The following is a 23,335-nucleotide window of genomic DNA, read 5'->3' as shown; positions in this document are numbered from 1 at the left end:
CTGGTTAAATACCATATTCACTAGTTTTTACTAATTGGAATGATAATATGTGTGTTAAATACAGATACAGTACACAGATGAATGATTAATAATTAAAGTCTCAGACTAAGGATGAACATCGCTGTGCATCAGTACATATTCAATGAGAAGGTCAGCCTTTACATGATAGCCCAGCGAATGTTCGAGGACATTAGAAAGATAAGCACCCAAGAGGCCACACTGAACACGATGCTACCACCACCATGCTTCACAGTGGGGATGGTCTTCTCAGGGTGATGAGCAGTGTAGTGTTTCTGCCAAATGAAGGCATTGCACTTAATCGCTAACCACAAAAATGTTGAACAATGATCCTCCAAGGCTGTAAAATGTATCCTGCTGCTATTCAGTGAATTTGATGCAGATGAATGGATGGATGGATGGAGGGGCAGATGATTTAATGGATAGCTTATTGGATGATTACAGGATGGGTTGATGAATAGTTTTATAGATGGATGTTTTAAAGTATAGGTGGATGGATTGAAGAATAGATGAATGGATTGGTTAGTGTATAGATCAACAGATGGATGTCTGGATGGATGCCTGGATGGAGGGATGGATGGATGGATGAATGGAAGGACAGAGCCAGGGGTTGTGCAATAACACATATTATTAATTATACTATTGAACATTCTATAGGAAATTGAGCTTTGCATTCTAAACGTTGATTAGTTTGGGTGTGTGTCCAGGATTTTTGTCGTGATGTGTTCAGTATACTCAGGTAGTATTAACACTGCTCACTTTTTTCCTCCTCTCTGTTCTGTAAAAAGTGCTTTTCTGCTCTGCAGTGAACAGGCTTTCACTACATGTATTAATTTCATGCTACAAACTCAACACATTCTTATCATTTTCAATTCAAATTTCATTTCTGAGGCCATACAAGACCACTGTTGTTCTGATTCCTGTTAATAATGATGTCATCAGCATAAATCGACCATCTAATTCCCGCACCGCTGCCGAGGCACCGTGTTTTTTGTGTTCACTTTGAGAAAATCACATTTTAATTAATAACTGGGTTTTATTAGGAGTGAACAGTCAGTATCAATTCTCTCTCTCTCTCTCTCTCTCTCTCTCTCTCTCTCTCCACACACCCATTTATGTCGTGCAATGTATTTACTCATATCACTGATATTCTGTAGGTGTTTAGCAGCCTCTAGTGTTTAACACAGGAATTAGATTCTCAACTTAATATATGCAGGGCTCTCAGCCAGCCTGTTTAGATATTCATAGAAATTCAGAAACACAGGAGCAGCAATATCTCTATAAACATTACAAACTAAATGTGTGTGTGTGTGTGTGTGTGTGTGTGCACTGACTGATCAGATATTGAACTTGATTATATTCAATACATAACTTGCTTGATTTGAATTTTAAGACTAGTTTTAAGTTTGTTTATAGATTTTTTTTGATCAACTGATTGAATGACTGATTTTACTTATCAATCAATCAATCAAATAATCAAAGACACTATAAAACTAGTCTCAAAATTCAAAACTAACAAGACTTGCATTTATCTCCATAGTGCTTCGTGCATTGATGCCACATCCACTGCATTGCGGGTATTATTTTTTTTTTCTATGATCTAGTTGCTCACATCTAATTTTTACAGATAAAGTAACCGCTCTCTTTTGATGTGAATGGGATGTACAAAAGAGAAAGGACTTTATAGGGAAAATTAACACCATTAACTGTTTAGGAATTACAGGAATTGGCCATTTTTGACAATTTACTGCAGTTTCATGGCCAGGGATGGCCTGTTTCTTTGTTAATTCATGACAAATTACAGAGATAAAAGGTCTGGAGTTGAGTCCAAGCATTGAATTTGCAGGTCATGAGTTCAAATCCCAGTATCTCCCAGCTGCCACTGCTGGGCCCTTGAGCAAGGCCCTAACTTAACCTTTGACTGCTCAGCTGTAAAAATGAGATAAATGTAAGTCTGGATATGGGTATCTGCCAAATGCCATAAATGTAAATGTTCATGGGAGCTCTCAATATGCAGTCTAAAGAGGTGTTGATGCAAGTGAAGGAGGCCATCATTAGGCTGGAAAAACAAAACAGACCTATCAGAGAGATAGCAGAAATTTAGTGGCCAAATCAACAATTTGGTTTTAAAAACTGGCGAGTTCAGCAACGATAAAAGGCCTGGAAGACCACAGAACACAACTAAAGTGGATGATCACAGAATTCTTTTATTGTTGGAAAAAAAAAACACTTAACAAGAAAAAGAACTTTAGAGTCAAGAACACTCTGGAGGAGGTAGGCGTATCATTGTCAAAGAGACGCTGTCATGAATGTAAATACAGATGGTTTACCTCAAGATGCAAACCACTGAAAGGCCAAATTAGACTTTGCAAAAAAAAAAAAAAAAAAAAAGCCTGGCCAGTTCTGATGCAAGATTAACTTGTAACTGGGTCACTGGTGTTTACTGATGATGTGCTAATAGAAGTAGCAAGATGAAGTGTATAGACTGTGTAAAAATGGCTGTAATTCTTAAACAGTCAGTGCAATATTTTTGTTAAATTGCTTGAATTAAAGGTGAAAGTCTACACTTCAATCAAGTCTTGACCACTTCATTTCAAATCCATTGTGGTGGTGTACAGAGGCAAAATTACAAAAATTGTGTCACTGTCCAAATACTTATGGACCTGACTGTATATATAGAATATAAATGTAGATTTTTTTTTTTTTCTAAAAAATAATTCTCTTTTTAAAAACCTCTCTTTGTTGTTATTCTTTATTTCTCAATGATGTTATTACATTAGCTCGCATAATAGATGGATAGAAATTTTCTATTTGGGATTCGTTCCAGAATTATTCTGCATACTCTGGTGACAAAGCTTATGAAATATATCTGTGCAGAAGAAGCTATTTTATTATGATTTATTATGAATTGTATGAATCTAAACCTGAATAAACCTTTTCAGATTTAGCAATGATAGTTTTTTGCACTGTGTGTGTGTGTGTGTGTGTGTGTGTGTGTGTGTGTGTGTGTGTGTGTGGGTCAATCTTCAGTAAATGGGATTTCAGAGGATCTGGCTGATTAGAGTTGCATGTAAAAAGTGAAAGTGAAACAAAAAACAAATAAAGAAAAACAAAACTGGTGAGTCACTGGGTAAGTCCAGCAATATAAATGTATATATCGAATAATAGCTCTTTATGTGGTAAAGTACAAATATTTAAGTCTTTTTAGATAAAATAGATTAGTTCAGATTAGTTAATAACACTTAACCAATGTTTATAATATCCTGATCCTTTTAGGTGGTTAATGGTGAAAAAAAAGGGGGGGTATCAAAGATGCTTGTCATTACTTTAACTGTGCTTGTTTGCTACATTTAAAGAAGCAAAGAAAGGTAATGATGAAGCAAGGACAGAAAATTAACTTGAGGAAAGTAAAAGTAATAAGAGATAAGCACGAAAAAACAAGTACGGATTAGGCAAGCAGGGGCAGGTATGGCTTACACGATTCATAGTTGAAAAACCCTGACAGATACAGTGTAAAACTGAAGGATGTTTCATTGGAAACTCAGGTATGTATCAAAAATGTTGTGCTTTAGGATGCACTTTTCAAATATGTATAAAATTTGCTTACACTAAGCACACAATGCAGGACTTTGAACCGTATGTCATATCTGCTATCATGAAGTGTTCAAAATACTGGGTAAAAAAAATAATTTGAAAAGATTATTTACATGATGATTTAACCCGACTATGATCTGGTAAAATGTTCAGTGAGTGTGTAACACTGGACAAAATAAAATGCATTCTTTTATTATTATGTAACTACTTGTATGGGTATAGCAGCAGTTGGCTATAAAAATGTAAGTAGCTATGACACTCCAAACTTATTTGGCCCATTAACATAGCCATGTACACCAGTGATGACCAAATATATGATTTAAAAGTGCCACAGTCTGCCGCAGTCTGCCATGTATTTGTGTGTGTGTGTGTGTGTGTGTGTGTGTGTGTGTGTACACCATTTGCCACCTACTGCTGCCCTCTGGTGTATGTATAAGGTGAAACTGCATGCTCATTTTAAAATAATTAATAAACAGGAAGCAACAAAAGTTTTCTTATTTAACCAATTATATAATTTCAAAAGCATTCTCCTAAACGTTACAGTATTATTACAGTATTATTTATTACAGTAGCTGTATTTTGAATAAGACCCACTATGTTTTTGAACTTATCCAGACTATCTATGCAGATACTGCATGAGCCTTTCTGTATGAACTAGGACATATCCATACAGTACCCTACAATCCTGGCTGAAACTGTTCCAGATTAAGCCATGAGGGTTTTTAAATAGATCTAAAAATAGAATAATAGAAAACTGTAATTGTTCCAAGTGCAAAAAAAAAGTGCAATGTTCACACATATTATAAAGGACACATGGGTTTAAAGTTACAGGCCCCTTTTCAGCTTCAGTTTGTTGACTGGCTGTGTCACATTTGCTTCCATATTTTTTGGTTATTTACTGGAATCCATTTACTGGAAGAGTTCCAAAGAAGTCCAGAGCACTTGTTTCCAAAATGCCTTTAGCATATCTGTTGTCAAAGGTAGGGTTTCCTTCTGATGACTCTTCCATGCAGATTTTTATTTTTTTTGGGGGGCATTTGCCTTTTTGAAGAGTCAAAGAATTTATTACACTCCAGAATTGTCATCAGCTGACAATTCCTAATGACAATTCTTAACCTGAGTAATGAGTACTAATGAGTCCCATTAAGATCTAATGAGTTAATTAATTTCTGAGACTTTACATCTGCAAGGGTGGCCAAATTTTTTGCACATGTCATAATTACTATTTTAAGTAAAGTAACTGTACATTAACATTTGCAGAAATTATTATTATTTATAATAATCATATAATAGATATTATTTTTTGAAATAGTTGTTGTGTTTACTCTTTTTCACTTCAAAAAACAACAAAATGTATGATTTAGCCAGGGGTGCATAAACTTTACATACAACTGTAACTCCTGACAACTTGAGCCGGAGGTTAGTTGTTTTTTCACCTGTAAGTAACTTCAAACTTACAGAGTCAGAGGTTTTGAAACAGCATTAAAACCTTAGTAAAGGTTTTTGTTGAAAGTTTGTTCACTTTATTAATGTTTTTGATGATTTTAGATTGAAAAACTTTAAATCAGCATCACCATTAAGGATGGTGATTAAGAACATCAGATGTTGATTCATACACTGATATATAGTTAAAAGGTTAAGGTTTTTTTAATGAATGTTTGTTGTCTTTATTAATGTTTCTATCTGATTATTTCAGATTGGGAAAAAAATGAAATTCATGAAGGCCATATCCATACCCATTACATTCTCAAGAGAAGTTAAGACCAGAAAGCTACTGTGAGTTTTTATACTCAAGTGTCCATGTGTTCATCTATCTACCATGTTTTTCCATTAATTGAGGTTCTACTGAATTTTGTAATAAGCAGCAATAGGATGATGTCATCACAACTTAAACAAATACAGTCATGAAGAAACTAGTTTTCCAAACTGCTTCTTTTACTGTGTATCACATCTCTTCTTTATACCAATGTTTACATCCTAAGAAAAAAATTAAATGTGTTTATTTTGCGAATAGACTGCATCGTCACGAAGCATGAATCCTCATTGCCATAAACCCCGAGTTACACGAGCCTATTTATATTAGAAACGCTGAGGGAATTAAATGTTATTCCAATGCTAGACAGGAATAAACAATGCACTCTATCTAAAAAACACATTTAATTGAGTTTTATTGATTACTAAAACACCAGAAAAGTCTGGAGAATCTAAAGAAACATTAGTAACATTGTTATTTCTCCAGTTATTAATGTCTATTTTAGTATTTCAGAAAGTCACTGTTCTTTTATCTCCATCATTAGATTAAATAAATCATAAATCAGGGAGCAGCACAGAACTCACTGGCTGTCTTACAATAGTGTTTTAAATTCTCCTTCATCAACTTCCTTTTGGTTAAATTTCCACCACCATCTTGAGGACTGTTCTGTTATTTTATCAGGTAAAGAGTGTTCTATTAGTCTACAGTTCTGTGGTACATTTGCCTACATTTCTAAGGTTTATTAGCATACAGTTCAATATCAATGTCTTCCCAATTAGCAAACAAGCTGCATACGATATCACTGAGACATAATTTGTGCACATTCACAGAAGTGTGTGCTATCAACCTTTTCATGTGTTGACCTTTTGACTTATTAAAACACTTTTTAAATCATATGCCTAATCACATGACTTATGTAACATAATAATATGGTTCTGTATTGTTTCTGAACTCAGACATTTGTATTCTGGAATGAGAAGAAGGTACTTCAGCGAACATGGAATGTACTCTGGAATGTAAGCTATTTCCCATTCCTTCTTATTTATGTCTTACACAAGTAATGAGTGAAGCTATGTTTCCATTCATCTATCATTTGTTTCCATCAGCTGCTGTTCTCTTGAATATTCTGATCAAGAGAAAAAAATGCATCATAATGGTTTATTTAATTTAATTTATATTTACATCATTTATTTAATTCCAAAAATATGTATCTGGTAAACAGCACAATCTACATGAAGGCACATTTATATTATTAAAAGTAACTGAGAACTGTTCACTCCTTTAGGTTGTAAATCAAGCAATTGATTTAATCAAGGGATAGAAAATTGCAATAAGATGCAGCATAAGATTCAAGATTCTCTCTTGAATTAAATTATACTATCAAGAAGGCTGGGAATCTTTGATCCTTGATTGCCTTTTTCATGGTGTGGAGGCGGGTGTTGGTGTTTTCACTCCGCACTAAAGAGCTGTCCTGTCTGAGCCATTGTAGCTACCATACCACACCGTGAAAGGAAGAGTGGTACTAGGAACACCGGATAACTGATAATAACTTCACATCACATCACTTCTCTTCCTGTAATCTGGATGGTGGTGGTTCTGAATGACAGGGAATCCAGTGGTTTTCCAGTGTTCATAGATCCACAGTTAAATCCATAATTATATTCTATTTTGCACCTTCTAAACATCAGGGGCAGTGTCTAACATATGCATACCCCCTTCCACAAACTCATAAGGAACTGATTCACCTATGGTCAACTAGGAGGGAGTTCGGAGATCATCGCCCATACACCACTTGGAAGGGGAATCTAGAGAAGGTACACAGTGATACCCATGCAAGGCAAGCTTGTCACCAAGGCATGCAGCTTTTGGACCCTTTTGCCATTGCTAGCAAAAGGTTGTCTTAAATGATACCCCTTTTGGATCAGCATCCTGTATGGGTTCATATGAGGAGGTCCTAAGGGACTCCAACACGAAGGAGAAATCCCACACTGGGCTCCTGGGGTAACTATGCCAATGGAAAGAAGTGCATCGATCCTTTCAGAAATGCTGTTTCTGAATCCGTGAGCTCCCAGCAATGTGCCACCACATACACTTTCAGCATACAGAGGGACTTGACACTGTAGTGCAGCCACTGCATGAAGGCTATTACTTCAGGCATTGGACAGTGCACCGGGTTCATGGGGTACACTTTCAGTTCCTGAAAGCATACAAGGCCCACATACTAGACACTCTAGCCTTCAAGATAATTTCGTGGGCTGCTATGGTGCAGTCATTGAGCTGCCCATCAGTCTAAGGCACAAAACCCAGACCATCTGGGGGAGCCACAACTCAGAGTGCTGTTTGGCTCTGCTAGGGAGAGCGACATTTGACAATGATTTGAGTAAGGGTTGGATGTAGCAACTGGCTCGCATTTGCTAATGAGCATTGTGAAGTCTACCACACACCGTGACTGGAGGGTGGCTATGTAAAGTATGCATCACACAGGTCCACTTATATGAACCAGTCTTGTGGCAGACTGGAGAGTGGAGTAGAGGTACTGGTCTCTGTCTCTTGTAGTGGCCATCCCAATGCTAGCTAGAAAGTCACCAAGGAATTACCAAGGAATTGTTAGATGTGTGGTAATATCATAAGCTTTCATCAACAAGTTGTTATTATGTCTGCACTCAGTACTGGGGCACTATCCCATGGATTGTGATGCTTAATCTGATAAAACATGCTTCAGCCCTAAAATGACCAATTTTAACTGATCACTGGGCCTAAACATTTGCAGCTAGTGGCCTGATTAGGTTGATTCTGAGGCATTATGCTCCAATGCTTAGCTGCAGTCCCATGTGCCAAGATTGGCAGGTGAGCAGTTTCTGGGTCAAAACACAAAGAATTTGGCAGGGCGAGAGCAAATGGAGGGATACTCACGTTCCAGGTGTGTCATTACTGACAGCACTGGTAGCCAGTGCCAAGTAGTGACTTAGCTGGGGTGCAGACATTGGCACAAGGATAATGGAGAGCACATGTTCTAGCCCTGTTAGTGCTTACAGCTCCATGTAAGGGAAACACAGTTAAAGAGTGAATGGTTAGAGAGGTATGTGGCCAGCAGTACAAATGCAAAGGAGGGACAGGCACATTCTGGTCCTGTTGACTCTGATAGAAGATTAACAGGAAATGGAGTGTAACACATGGTACTATGCCATGATTTGCATTCAGCTGCTGAAAAACAATAACATTGTGTTATGTATGTTGTAAACACCAAAATATTTTGTATGTTATATAACGTTCTTATGTGTCAAGGGATTGTCTTTAATAATTCTGTATGATGATGTCAGATTGAATCAACCACGTACGAAATCTCCACTGCTCATGCACCAGCGACTCAGAAGTGACATTGCGCCCTCCCGTCCTAACATCTCAAGTGGATACCAGTACTCTCCCCTAAGGTGGGTTATTATCCTTCAGTAGATCCATCCAACCTTATTAAGGTCAACCAAATCACTTTTTGGTTAAATCCCCACTGCCATCTGAAGGGTGGTTCTTTTATTTTATCACCTCAAGAGAAATTTAGTCTGTTTGTTAACCTAGAGTTCTGAGCTGTATTAGTCTACTGTCCCAGTCCTGAAGTTTATTAGTCTATAGGTCTGAGGTTTGTTAGCATACAGTTCTGAGGTTTATTAGCATGCAGTTTTGTTTATTAGTTTATAGTCCTGAAGAGTATTAAACCTACAGTTATGAAGTTTAGATTTTAACTTTTAAATTATTGGAAACATGAAAACAAAACTGGAAAAACTAAATACTAAAATACAGTTTAGTGACTTTAATGTATTTTATATAGAAACTTTTCTCGTTTTCAGTAATGATTCGATATGATGGTTTCAGATTTGATGACCTGATAGCAGCACCTCCACTGGCCATGCATCTGAACTTCAAAAGCCATTTAACTCCTTTGCCCTTTACCTCGCCAAGTGGTGCTGAACCCTGGATGACACGGCAAGTTATTTCCCTTTAGTGTATCATTAATGACTAGTGAAGCTAAACGTTATGTACATTGTATGAGACAGTAGCCAAACAAGTTTGGGCAATTTGTTCAAGGATTTTTTGGTTGAGGAGAATCTTGAAAATGACTCTATTTATAAGAGAGCCAGTAAAGCTTTCGCAGGGTGGAAGTTATACGCTTCCAAGGTTTAGTGAGAGTGAGAATCCTGACAGCAGAGTTTTAAATGTATTGCCTAGTTGGCATTTAATCAATGTTAGAGGGATGGAGATGTGATATGTCAGATGGCTTAAAGCTAAAAGACCTCAGACTTGAACAAATTTAATGTGTGGCTAACAATACAGGGTTGGGTCCAATAGGTCAACCAGGTTTCTAAATTCTGAGGATGGGTAGACAACACAGCCATCAGAAAAGAGTACAAATTTGTATATTTTTGGATTTTTTTAAACAAATGGTCTTAGTTCAGTTAAATTGAGTATTGATTATTGAGTTTTAGGAGATTCAGTCTTTAATTTCATGGAGGCAGGAAGTGAGGATGGAGTCTGTCCATGGTGGACGTGACACTAGCATTATAGTAAAATAGGCTAATCCAAGATCTAGCATTTTTAATTAAAGTTGCTAATCCAGGAACTAGCGTTAAATTAGAAAGTCTAATTAAAAAATCAACACTCCACAATCCACACAATCAACACTTTATATACATAAAATACAATCCACACAATGTACTAATATACTAAACAAAAAAGATGTACAAATGCACTTACACTGGAGATTTTGTGATTTGTGCAAAACACAGATTTTGCAGAAACACAATGGATTAAAATGGATCCATGTCATGTCATTTCATAGCTTTTTAGTTTAGATTCAATGCATTAAAATAATCAAGAATTTTCAGAAATGCCTTTTAAGAGGTCATTAACTGGAGAGATCAAGTAGCATGACCTAGAATCATGTAGGCTGGAAAGTAGGCGGGGTCACTGTGCATATAAGGTCAGATCTAAAGCAACACCCCCTTGGTTGTAGTGAACTGCACTCATTCAGACGTACTCACCTGCTGTAGGAGACCGGGTTGAAATATTACATACAAGCACGTGTTCAGAGAGCTTCATAGCTAGTAAATATTCTCAGAGGCTCATAGGATGCTGTCATCACTGTAGACCTTTTGAACACAATTTCATTTTCTCTCCATTTCACAACACAATTTCATTTTCAAAATAATTTTAATTAAGCAGTTTATGAAAGCAGAACAGTGCAAAGAAATGCAAATTTTGATTTGTGGTATTAAACCATTTACTCAACGATTGATGAGAACTGAAGTATTTCTTATTTTATCTACCAATTTAGTGAGTAGAGTGTGTATATCTCTAAGGAAATTGCATAATTTTTCTAAAAGTTGCTAAAGTGCATTTTTTTTCCCCCTCAATGATATGTCTATGATGCTTTCAGGTTACCTGGCCAGAGATCTTTTCCCTCAGAACCCTGGTACTTGAAGCAGCCTCATGCACGTTCCTTCTGAAATTGTGACAGCAGCCTAACTCGAGCAGAGCTTTTGCACAAAGTAAGTGACTAACTTTCAGTGTTACATTAATGACTAGTCAATCACTGACAACTGTAGCACAAAAGCAGCATAAGTCAAGTTTACTGTAATTATTAATTTCTTTACTGGTAATCAATATACCATAATATATTGAGCTGGAAAATTAATATACAAGATATTTTGATGTTTTTTTAACTACACTTTTTCAATAATTCAGTATTCACAATTCCATATAGTCCTTTGTTTTTCCTTATCTTGTTCCAATATGTATATTTAGCTACATGCAGTTTAACCAGAATACTGCTGCAAGCCATGAATTATATATGAATTTCCGACTCTATGTTTAAAATTTTATTTTACTTGAGAATATAATGATTCCATTCATGTGTGTAATGTGGTTTTAGACATTTTCACACATTCTTCACATGTACAAGTGCTTTGTTTTATTTGCATGTGATCGTTTTAGACATACAGGATACATGCTTTTATTCACATCACATTATTCACATTATGTTAAACGTTAACACATTATGTATTTGCGTTAACTTATTCAATTTCAGGAAATAACATGACAAAATGTTTCACTTTTTAATGTTTTCACATATTATTCACATGTGAAAAATTCATGACCATAAGTGAAATGCACGTGATTTTTTTTCTATATATATTATAATTTTCTCTTCTTCCAGAACCAGCGCTCAGAAAACAAACTGCACCATCACACTGGATAAAGGTTGATGCTGATCTACCAGTTCAGGAAGAGACTTCATTAGAAAGAACTTTCTGTTCTTTTTCTCTTTATTTTCTCTCAGCAATAACTATAAACAGTTTTCATATTAACAGGTTGGGAATTATATCATTTAATCTATTTAGAAACAAACAACAAAGGAGAACTTGCGAAACTCTTTTCTCTATAGATCTAAACACTTATTTCCCAAATCTTTATTATTTCATCCATCATTAATCAAATCAGTGTATACTGTACCTATTGCATTTCACACATACCTCAGTGATCTTGAATCTTTCACAAAGAATATTTGCACTATAAAAAAAAACTTGCAATACTTTTTGCTTCTTCAGTAGAATATGATCTGCTGTTGTTAGATGCACTTTCAAATAAGTTTCAAATATATTTTCAGTAATGACATTTTCTCTTAATATAATTTAACCAGATTTTTATATGCATTTATGATTATTATTATTGTTCTCACCAGACATGTTAACTTTGTACTTATGTTATGATCTTGAACAGGTATGACAGGTATGAAAGAGAGGATTGTTTATTTTAATCATATCTTTAATCAGATCATTTTATTTTAAATCAAACTATATATATATATATATATATATATATATATATATATATATATTAATGCTTATGGGCTGTGTTATATTTGATAGCGAAGAAAAATCACTGTTTCCGTCTTTAGTCCGCATTTTCTTTCCTTGATTATTTTTCAGTATTAAAGTGCTTGTGTTTAAAGACACCACTGAACAAGTTTACTAAATAAACATTTGGCAACTCAGAGGTGTGAAAAAACAACTGCATAACCCGGCTCCAAATATGAGGAACTGTGATAGTCACCAACTATATATATATATATATATATATAAAATCATTAATTAGCTACTTTATCTTCTAAATCTGTCAAACTGTAAATAAACGGATCAGTCATAAATAAATCATTAAATAGGAACTTTTCCGTGTCATTGACTCATTTTTCCTAATCATCCTGACATAATAATATATGAGTGTCAGGTCTCTGGTGGGCTCCTCCTTATCGTGTGTGTAGGTGGTGTGTAGGTTATTTCTGTCGCTAAGATCAGTGGGGTCTGTGATGAGTATTTATTAGTGAATGTTGTGACAGGATTTGTGTTCGCGCTCCTTACATTAATCTCAGTGTGGGACTGATTTTACACTGTCTCTGAAATATTCTCCACAGAACACTCCTCTTTAGACTGTAAACCTATCTGGACTGCACACGATTCCAGAAAAATCACACACGTTTCTCGAGTGATTATGCGAGTAATTATTTTTAGTGAAATGTGGTTGTTAGTTTATATTATACCAATTCAGTATGAACGTACAGATTTAATTTAGTGTAATGACCTTCTGTTGAGGAGAATAAATCTTCAGCGTTAACATGGTTCTCAGATTACTGCAGGCCTAATTATGAAACCTAATTATGAAATTACATTTACTGTATGTGATGCATTTTATGTCAAATGTTCAATTCTGTTTTGACAAAAATGACGAGTAAATCAGTTCTGATGAAAGTGATCTGCTTCCCTTACATGCAGCATAGCATAGAGGTGAATGGAATTATGAATGGATGGGTGGATCGATGGATTTAAGGATGGATGGATTGGTTGATTTAAGGAAAGATGTATGGCTGGATGAATAGTTTGATGGAATAAAGAAGGGAGGCATTGATTCATGGATGGGTGGATGGATGGATAAAAGGGAGGAGAGATTGATGGATAAATTTATAGATGGATGGGTAAATGGATAAGTGGATGGATGTATGAATGTTTTAATGAATGGATTGATGGATGGCTGGATGACTAAATGGATAAATAGACTGAATAATGGATGAATAGATAGAATAATGGATGGACCTAACTTGATGTATAGGTTAATGTATAGGCAGTTGATTGGATGAACTGACGAATGGATGGATGGATGGATGGATGGGTTGATTGATGGATTCATGGATGGGTGGATGGATGAATGGAAGATGAATGGATGATGGATAAATGGATGGATAGATGGATGGAATTTTAAGACAAAATAGGTTAAGAGATCTATAGCTTGATGGATAGGAAGATGTATAGATTGATGTTTTAATGGATGTAGGGGTTGAAGGACGGATGGTGGGATGGATGGATAGACACATGTCCTGTTACTGATTTAGAGCCAGGGATTGTGCAATAGCACTTTGTTAATGATACTATTGAACATTTAAATTAATTAAAATAAGCTCTACACTATAAATGATTGTGTTCAGTTGGTTCAGGATTTTGATAAGATGTGTTCAGTAATCTCATGTAGTATTAACACTGCTCACTTTCTCCGACCCTTCATTTGTTTATTTGTTTATTTATTTTCCATTTAGATATAACTTATCAGGCCAGGCAAGTCCACTGATGTTCTAATTTCTGTTAAAAATTGTGTTATCAGCATAAATCGATTGTTTAATTCCAGCACGACTGCTGAGGCTCCATATTTATTGCATTCATTTAGAGAAAGACACATGTTAAAGAAATAATTGGGTCTTATATAGAGACAACAGTTTGTTCCTATTCTCATTCACTTCTCTCTCTCTCTCTCTCTCTCTCTCTCTCACTCACACACACACATGTCATGCAAAGAATTCAGTTATATCGCTGATATTCTGCAAGTCTTTAGCCTCTACTGGTTAAAACAGGAATTACATTTTCAATTTAATATATGCAATGGTGTCATCCAGACTGTTTAGATATTCATAGAAATTCAAAAACATGGGGAAGCAATATTTCTATAAACATTATAAACATATTGTGTGTGTATGTGTGTACACTGACTAATCAGACATGCTGAACTTGATTCTAAACAAATAATAAGATTCTATTATAAGATCCATATGTGGTTCTTCCCCAAACTGTTGCCACAAAGGTGGAAACACACAACCGTTTAGACTGTGTTTGTATGCTGTAGAATTAAGATTTTCTTTTGCACAGAACTAAGTGGCCATGTGCACAAAGTAAGGTCCATTAAGACAGACATGGTTTGTCAAGGCTGGTGTAGAAGAACTCGATTGGACCTGACTTCAACCCCACTGACTGACTGACTGACTATATATATATATAAAATGGAAGGACTCTACGAAAACTGTCTGTAATTCTAATATGGTTAATGCAATATGCATAGAGTGGGAATAATGAAGGCAGTGGGTCAGGCAATGTGCAAAAAGAGTATTTTTGTGCATTATGGGAACTGGAGTTCAATGTAGATTCTGGTGTGGACATGACACTTTTACAAAACAGGGAAAATGGGTCTCACAGACCCAAACACCATACAAGGGTTAGAATATGCATTATTTTCAATGAAGCACAGTACAAGTCTCTTTTCCAAAGGATGTAATGACAAATAGATTAGCTGCTGACATTAGAGACTCCTAAGATGACGCTGGTGTCTGTGGCAGGCCGTCGACTGTGTGGTCTCACTTGTCGCTTGTGCCGCAGAAGATGGGGAAAATGGGGAGGTGTTGCAGCTACGTATAAGTTGATTTGGATGTGTGACAATCCTGCCTGCTTTCCCTCACAGCTGACCAAGTCCATGACCGCTTCCTCCTCCGTCGCGACCTACTATACCATATCCTCCAATTAAGTTCTCTCCACAGCTATCTCCATGGTGTTGTACGGGTGGACTGAGCCTCCAAAACCTTTGTTTTGGAGATTTGCGGCGCTCCACCGATCAACATGGCACTGATCAATGCCAGATTGCTGGTAAATAAAACTTTTATTCTTAATGACTTCTTCACTTTGCGTGACTTGGATATTGTGTGTGTGACTGAGACCTGGGTAAATATCGGGGATTCTAGACCTTCTCAGAACTGGTGCCAAGAGACTATAAATTTATCAACTCTCCTTGGACCACAGGACGGGGCGAAGGGTTAGCTATAATTTTCAAGAATAATTTTCACTGTCGCACTGTGCTGACTGAAGATTGCCACAGCTTTGAACTGCAAATGCTTTTACTAAACTCTACAAACCTTATAGTTGTGGCTGTGGTATATCGTCCACCAAAATCTAACAGGAACTTTACTGATGAATTTGTGGATTTTTTAAGGGAAAACTATCCCAAATTATGACAGATTTTTACTACACGTTTGTTTACATTCACGTGTGTTGTGTTTCTAACCCATTATCCAAGGAGTTCCTAAGTCTTATTCATTCATTTAACTTTGAACAACTGGTGAAAGGCCCAACTCATATACAAGGCCATATATTAGACCTGGTTTTATCTCACAGCCTATCTGTTACTGATATTGATATCTGTGATTTCAATCTCTCTGATCATAAGCCTGTTACTTTTAATGTCTACCTTCCTGTTCAAACTGCTAAACCATGCCCCTTAGTTTATCAGTTTTGGATGATTCGCTCTGCTTGCAAAACTTTATCCCTGGAATCCCCTCTGCATCACTTAAACTCTGAATACCATTTTACCTTATTCAATTCAACCTGCTCAAATATTTTAGACTCAGTTGCCCCACTGAAGTCTAAATATGTAAAAATCTAAGCCAGTTCCTTGGGTGAATAATACCATCCGCTCCCCGTGACAGATCTGTAGGAGAGCGGCGCGAAAATGGAAGAAAGATAAACCGCAGGTTTCCAATGAGATTCTTAGGGACGCTCTATCTAAATTCCAGAAAGCGGTGAGAGTTGCAAGGAATAAATATTTCTCAGATATTATTGCAAAAAACTGTCACAAACCAAGGTTTGTTTTTTCTACCAGCAATGCTGTTATCAATCCTTCTGCTATTGCTTTTCCAGATCTGTCTTCAACATCATGCATTTTTTTTTCTTATTTTGCATTCTGTAAGAGCCACGTCACTAAAAATATGTGAAACATGCACTACAGTAATGTTTTCTATTTGGAAATTATGAGTTATTTACCTTGCTTAAATAACAAATCTTAAGGATTGAAAATAAATTAGTAACATTTGCAACCATGTTATCGGAGGCTATCTGATCAGAATATAGAGTGATCATGATATGAATATAGAGCAGGGCTTCCTGTTCTCTCTGTCTCAGTCAGACACACACACACACACACACACACACACACACAAGAAACCACATCTGCTGATTTCAGAGAAAACAAGTGTGCCTCTCTCTCTCTCTCTCGCTCTCTCTTTCTCTTTCTGTATGTGTGTGCAGGAAAATGGCTGAAGCCAGTATTTTAGATCACTTTTCTGTGGATCAGTTCACCTGTCCAGTGTGTCTGGATCTTCTGAAGGATCCTGTGACAACTCGTTGTGGTCACAGTTACTGTAAGGTGTGTATTAATGGCTGCTGGGATCAGGAGGTTGAGAAGGGAGTCTACAGCTGTCCTCAGTGCAGAGACACTTTCACTCCCAGGCCTGTTCTACTCAGAAACAACATGCTGGCTGAAGTGGTGGAGAAACTGAAGAAGACTGAAGTCCAAGCTGCTTCTCCTGCTCAGTGTTATGCTGGACCTGGAGATGTGGAGTGTGATTTCTGCACCGGGAGAAAACACAAAGCCATCAAATCCTGTTTGATGTGTATGGCTTCCCTCTGTGAAACTCATCTTAAACCTCATCTTGAACGTCCTGGTTTGAAAAAGCACACCTTAATTGAAGCCTCTTCAAAACTCCAAGAGAAGATCTGCTCTCAACATAACAAACTGATCGAGATCTACTGTCGTACTGACCAAAGTTGTATTTGCTTGTTGTGCATATTGGATACTCACAAAGGCCACGACGCTGTTTCACTTTCAGCAGAGAGAACTGAGAAACAGGTGAGAAATCCTTTCAGAAATAATTAATCTGAATTATATTTCTTATTTAAAAATATCTGTTTTAGTCAGTTATTGGATATAAGTTTTGATTTCAATTGTTAAAGTAATCATGATTGTGGTTATACAAGTGTTAAATTAATTTGTTCTCCTCACTCAGTGTTAGTCATAATCACATCAGAGCAGCCAGTAAACTTTTGAGCAGCTAAACACCAGTTTTACAACTTAAACAATTCCACACAAGACTGTGAACTTTAACCAGTTAGCTGCATTAATATTCACCCACACATCATTTGTAACCATCTGAGCATATGTGATTTGTGCTCAGAGGGAGCTAAAGAAGGAGCAGCTGAAATTCCAGCAGAGAATCCAGGAGAAGCAGAAGAAGGTGCAGGAGCTGAAACAGGCTGTGAACATGATTAAGGTGAGCAGTGAGCAGAGACAGAGCTGCTCCTAGAAACACACACAACATGAACAACCAGTCATCCAGAGTCACAGTAAGAGAGGGAAAGATGGTGGAGTTTTAAATGGACCAACAAAAAGCATCCAGAATGCAAGGTACATACCAGCAGTTTCAAAAACAATCCCATTTTATAATTTTAAAATTTGATTAGCAATTAAATTACAAACTCTAATGATACATCAAAATTATTAAAGCATCAACTTTAACTGGGAGACATTATGAATTCCCTTACTACTGTCTCAATATCACAGTAATATCGCAACCAAGACCAAGCAATAAATTGTTCATTAAAATGGAATTTTTTTTTAAACTTACTGAAAATTATGGACTACTATTTCTAAACAGGGACAAATCAAAAGGAAAAAAGGATCTCAACAACTCCAAACATGGTGGATTTAAACTATAACAAGTTCTGATTACACAAATAAATTTGAAAGTACAGTTAATGGGACTAATGTTAAATAATGTTACTATAATGTTAAGTACAGACTTTTGGACTTAGTTAGATCACTAACTGAGTGAACGTGTCAGTGAGCAGAGAGAGAGGGAATCTCTCTGTCAAACAGGATGTGGTTTCTAACAAAGGAAGTTTACAGGTTCAGAATCATAACCGATAAACCATGCACAACACTAAACAAGGCTATCTTTTCCTGCCCATTGAACTGAAAGTGAAAGTACACTTACACAAGATGAAAGACAAAGAAGCACATAATAGTAAAGGTATCTATGGATGCATGGTATCTATACTCGTGTGTGAGCGTGTGTGTGTTTGTGTTTCCTAACAGTCCCGTGCTCAGACAGCAGTGGAGGACAGTGAGATTATCTTTACTGAGATGATCAGCTTCATGGAGAAAAAGCGCTCGGAGGTGACGGAGCTGATCAGAGCTCAGGAGAAGGCTGAAGTGAGTCGAGCTGAACGACTCCTGGAGCAACTGGAGCAGGAGATCACTGATCTTAAGAGGAGAGTCACTGATATGGAGCAATTTTCACACACACAAGATCACATCCAATTCCTTCAGGTAACAATTGCTGTGTGGTCTACAGAGGTATTCCTAATACCTCTGAAAAAAAAGAAAGAAATTATTGCTGAACATTTTTATAAAAAGCTATCCTGACACCATCTGGTCCGACGTTCTTACCACTTTTCTCAGATCCAATTGTTTCAGAAATTTCTTCAAGGGAAACTGTATGGCTCAACTGGGTCTAAAATGGGAAATTAGCCGGACATGTAGATGCGTAAAGAGGAGAATAGAAACTTTTCAATGACCTAGTTAACACCTGTTAGGTTTAAAACCACGTTACCAGAGTTATCCCTTGAGGAATCAAGCTAGAATCTCTGATACTCTACATATTCTTTAAAAAAAACTGAAGAACACAAAATAAGAGTTTCTGCTTTTTTGTAGAAAGCAGGTTAAAGTCTGTCTAAAGGTCTAAATGTTTTTTTTTAGTAGGATTTAAGACTATTTGATTTCCTAGTTCCGAATTAGCACCTGAAAGGTCATCCAGTTGCTTTCATAATAAATATAAGAGATTATTTCCTCACAAAGTACCACTTAAAGTCATTCCCACAGTACAGAATTAGAACAAAAAAGGTCAGAAAAAGGAAAAAAAGAAACCAGTTGACTTAGCAACAATGGATTAAGACACCACTGAGGGTGCTTTCTCTGGGAAAAGAAAACCTAAGGTTCGAAGTGGAGCATGATCTAATATAACCATGGCTAAGTAATCTTCCAGTGATGGAAGAGCCAGCCTCCAGTGAGCTAGCCTGCTCGGGGGCCTTGGGTACTGGGCTGCCTAACGCCGCTGTTCATTGCTCACAGCTAGCATTTCACCCTGGAATAACTTCAGTTGCTAACGACCACTCTGAGGCCGTCTGAGACCAAGCACCAGAGGAAACAGCCAGTTTTCAGTGCAGTTTTCTCTCTCAAACAGCATGACATTTGTGCCATAAAGCAGTATCCAACCCCAAACTGCTATTTCTCAACAAAATAAATGCATACATATCACCTAAATTTGACAAAAAAAGGTACAAGCTGTCATAAATCACAGGTTTACTGTATTTTAATGTGCTTGTTCTAATATATTATTCTTCCTATAGTAACAGCTCATACACAGGAATCTGTATGATAGAAGGTCCATATAATCTAAGCTTAAAAACAGAATAAAACAGTGTTGTTTAACAAAGAACAGTGTATAGTTGTTGATATGGTGAAGTTTTCTGTTAGGAGAAGTCAACAATTTGGAAGGAGTCTCGAGTCTTGAGTCTCTGTATGTGCTTTGTAAGAGTCAGTAAGTAATCCCTCAACAAAGGTAGTTCAGCTTACAGTATAGCAGCTATATACAGTTGTTCCCTCACCAGCCTCTCTTCTCTCTCTCTCTCTCTCTCTCTCTTTCTTCAAGTCAAAGAGGCAAAAAACCATAGCTTTTCATGTTGCTCAGAAACAGAAAAATGCAAACTCTTCTGTCCTGAGTCTCGTGGATGTTCCATAACATTAAACAGTTGAAAAAATTGTGATGTGTTGCTTATTAATAAATTAAAAACTGTAAAGCTTGGCACATCGTTGTGGTATAACACTACAACTGTACATACAGCAATATTTTGCCAATGTACTAGACCCCTATTAGGTTTATATCAGCATCAAGGCCTATTTATTTATTTATTTATTCATTCATTCTTTGATTAAAATAGCTTTAGCTTTTGTTACATCATATTATTTTCATAGCAAATGAAATAAAACTCTATTTCCTTCTTCGGTATGTATTTTCTCTCCCTGACTAATTTTTCGGGTTTAAAAGCAAATGCTTGTGTTTAAAGGCAGTAGTCTTGACACTGTTGAAAAACCATTCTGTTTTTTTTTCTCTCTGTAGAGTTTCCAGTCTCTCTGTGTCTCTTCCGGACGTGAGGATTCACCCAGCATCACTGTCCATCAACATCTCTCATTTGATGGAGTGAGGAATTCACTCTCAGATCTGAAAAAGCAATTCGAGGAATTCTGCAAGGAGGAATTCAGCAAAATCCCTCCACATGGTAAGAGGAGCTGTTCCAGCTGGAGAAACACCATGATGGAAGTCTTTACTCACTCAGGAAATATTCACAAAATACACAGAAATGACTAATACTAAAACTGTGAATTAAAATTAATGAATGCACTGTATTGCTTTAAACTGTTTCCATCTTTTACAGAAGCTGATGATTCATTTTTGTTTTCATCTCCGTTTTGTCTCCACAGCTGCAGCAGTTCAGAAGATTTCACCATCAGAGCCAAAGAGCAGAGAATATTTTCTGAAATGTACGTCTAAAACACACACACACACACTATACCCAACACATTAATATTTTTCAGTTTTGTTTTTCTCTTTTATTTTAGATTTCTGTTATCTGACTCTGGATCCCAACACAGCACATAATTTCCTCCATCTGTCTGAAAAGTACAGAGTGGTGACCTGCAATGGGAGAATACAGTCGTACTCTGATCATCCAGAGAGATTCAACTCCTGGTTTCAGGTGATGTGTAAGGAGAGTGTGTGTGGACGCTGTTACTGGGAGGTGAAGTGGAGTGGAGGTGTGTACATCTCAGTCTCATATAAAGATATAAGGAGGAAAGGACGGGATAAAGAGTGTTGGTTTGGACGCAACAGTCAGTCCTGGAGTCTGTGGTGTTCTTCTTCTTCTCTGTCTTTCTGGCACAGTGACATTAAAACTGAACTCGGAGTTCCATCATCCTCCAGAATAGGAGTGTATGTGGATCACAGTGCAGGAAGTCTGTCCTTCTACAGCGTCTCTGACACGATGAGGCTCGTCCACAGAGTCCACACCACATTCACTCAGCCTCTATACGCTGGGTTTGGGCTCGATTTGCATTCAACTCTGAGGCTGTGTGATGCAAATTAACGTGTCTGTAATGTTTTGTGATCAGTAACAGGTAGATATATGTAGTTACTCCTGCTTATTTCAGTAAATGGAAAAACACTGGGTTTACACTCAGTTTGGGATCATCACCTACACTGTTGTACACAGTCAAATTAATAAAGATATATGTAAATTAAACTATATATTTAAAAAATCAAGAAATCTTTATACGAAAGATTATTTTCCACCACTCCATCCAATGCTTGGCAGCATGCATAGTTATCTTAGGCTTGTGTGCAGCTGCTCAGCGAAAAAAACTCCTTTCATGAAGATCCTGATGCACAGTTCTGATGTGCTGATGTTGCCTTAAGAGACAGTTTGAAACTCTGTAGTGTTACAATAGAGGATAGGTTATTTTTATGAGTGAGGCACTTCAGCACTCGGTGGTGAGTTTGTCTATGGAGATTGCATTGTTATGTGCTAGATTTTAGGAAACTGTTAGCAATGGGTGTAGCTGAAACACCTGAACTCGATAATTAGGAGGAATGTCCGCATTCTTTTGGCCATATAGTGCTTGTTTTGCTAATATAATCTGAGAATGAAACCAATATGAAGCCCGGCATGTAACATAGAAATCAAACAACCAATATTCACACTTAGTGCTTTATTTAATTTGCGTTTAAGTAGTTAGCTTTAGAAGTTACATATAACTACTTCCATTTATCAATGGAAAAAAAGAAAGAACACACAACAAGGTCACAACAAAAAGGTCACAACAAAAAGCAATAATAGTAGCAGTCATTACACACCCTGGTGCTCTACAGACGGAGAGGAAAACACAGCCACTGAGAAACAGCGAAAAATCACCACAGAGTCATTAATCTTACATGAATTAAGAATTAAGAATACGGAACAACTAGAGATTGCACAGCTGATTAGTTATAACAGGGTGAATTCAGACATATTGGGACCCTTTTTAAATGTGCACCTTGTCTAAGCTTGCAAACATAAAATATAATATAATGTAAGAATAAGGAAAAATATAATGTAATACTTTAGCCATAAGCAGTGAGTCCACTCCAAAGCTGACCTGAAAGCTCCACTAATGCCAAAATCAATCAGCAACAAGAGACAGTATTTATTCAATCGTTTTACACTTCTGTCACCATCTGCTGGTCAAACAATGCTACTGTCATCAGACTTTTTATAATCCGGACATAAAAGTGCTCAGGAGGCTTTAAACAGGGCCTGGAGTGTCACACCCACCCAAGCCACCCCATACACCCAAAAGAAATTTTGAGATTACTGACCACATACTGTAATGTACACTCACTGCCCAATTTATTAGAAACCCGTGCACATCTGCTCATTCTTGCAAATAATTAATCAGCCAATCACAAAGCAGCAGTGCATAAATCATGAAGCAATGCATAAAATCATGTATGGGTCATCAGTTAAGTTCAAACATCAGGAAATGTCAGGAAAAAAGTGATTCGATAGTCTCTGACTGTCGCATAGTTGTTGGTGCCAAAGTGGCTCGTTTGAGTATTTCAGAAATTGCCAATCTCCTGGGATTTTCTATAGATAACAGTTGCAGGGGTGGTTGTCACAGTTAATC

General features: G+C 36.8%; 1 protein-coding gene and 1 long non-coding RNA gene across 3 annotated transcripts; both read left to right on the top strand.

The window, feature by feature from the left end:
- Positions 1 to 3,097: 3,097 nt before the first annotated feature.
- Positions 3,098 to 9,344, top strand: LOC117596167 (uncharacterized). Of its 2 annotated transcripts, none has more exons than XR_004577338.1 (5): positions 3,098 to 3,136; positions 5,309 to 5,388; positions 6,322 to 6,381; positions 8,686 to 8,796; positions 9,233 to 9,344. It is a non-coding gene; the product is annotated as an uncharacterized LOC117596167 (long non-coding RNA). The 2 variants fall into 2 exon arrangements; XR_004577337.1 differs by having other exon boundaries at positions 3,101 to 3,148.
- Positions 9,345 to 16,731: 7,387 nt separating this feature from the next.
- Positions 16,732 to 21,895, top strand: LOC113535482 (tripartite motif-containing protein 16). Its single transcript, XM_026928791.3, has 6 exons — positions 16,732 to 17,407; positions 17,733 to 17,828; positions 18,653 to 18,886; positions 20,736 to 20,895; positions 21,098 to 21,157; positions 21,236 to 21,895. The coding sequence occupies exons 1-6, from the start codon at positions 16,811 to 16,813 to the stop codon at positions 21,757 to 21,759; spliced, it is 1,671 nt and encodes a 556-aa protein (XP_026784592.3). The 5' UTR covers positions 16,732 to 16,810; the 3' UTR covers positions 21,760 to 21,895.
- Positions 21,896 to 23,335: the final 1,440 nt, after the last annotated feature.

This window comes from Pangasianodon hypophthalmus, chromosome 26 (assembly GCF_027358585.1).
Source record: "Pangasianodon hypophthalmus isolate fPanHyp1 chromosome 26, fPanHyp1.pri, whole genome shotgun sequence".
Classification (NCBI taxonomy): domain Eukaryota; kingdom Metazoa; phylum Chordata; class Actinopteri; order Siluriformes; family Pangasiidae; genus Pangasianodon; species Pangasianodon hypophthalmus.
This window is presented reverse-complemented; position numbering and strand designations above follow the sequence as displayed.

What these genes read in the sequence shown, in the direction of transcription:
- LOC113535482 (XM_026928791.3), top strand. Translation starts at nt 16,811, where the DNA reads ATGGCTGAAGCCAGTATTTTAGATCACTTTTCTGTGGATCAGTTCACC. An exon ending in CAGAGAGAACTGAGAAACAG is followed by an intron (nt 17,408 to 17,732) that starts GTGAGAAATCCT and finishes ATTTGTGCTCAG; the next exon opens with AGGGAGCTAAAGAAGGAGCA. An exon ending in CAGAGAATATTTTCTGAAAT is followed by an intron (nt 21,158 to 21,235) that starts GTACGTCTAAAA and finishes CTTTTATTTTAG; the next exon opens with ATTTCTGTTATCTGACTCTG.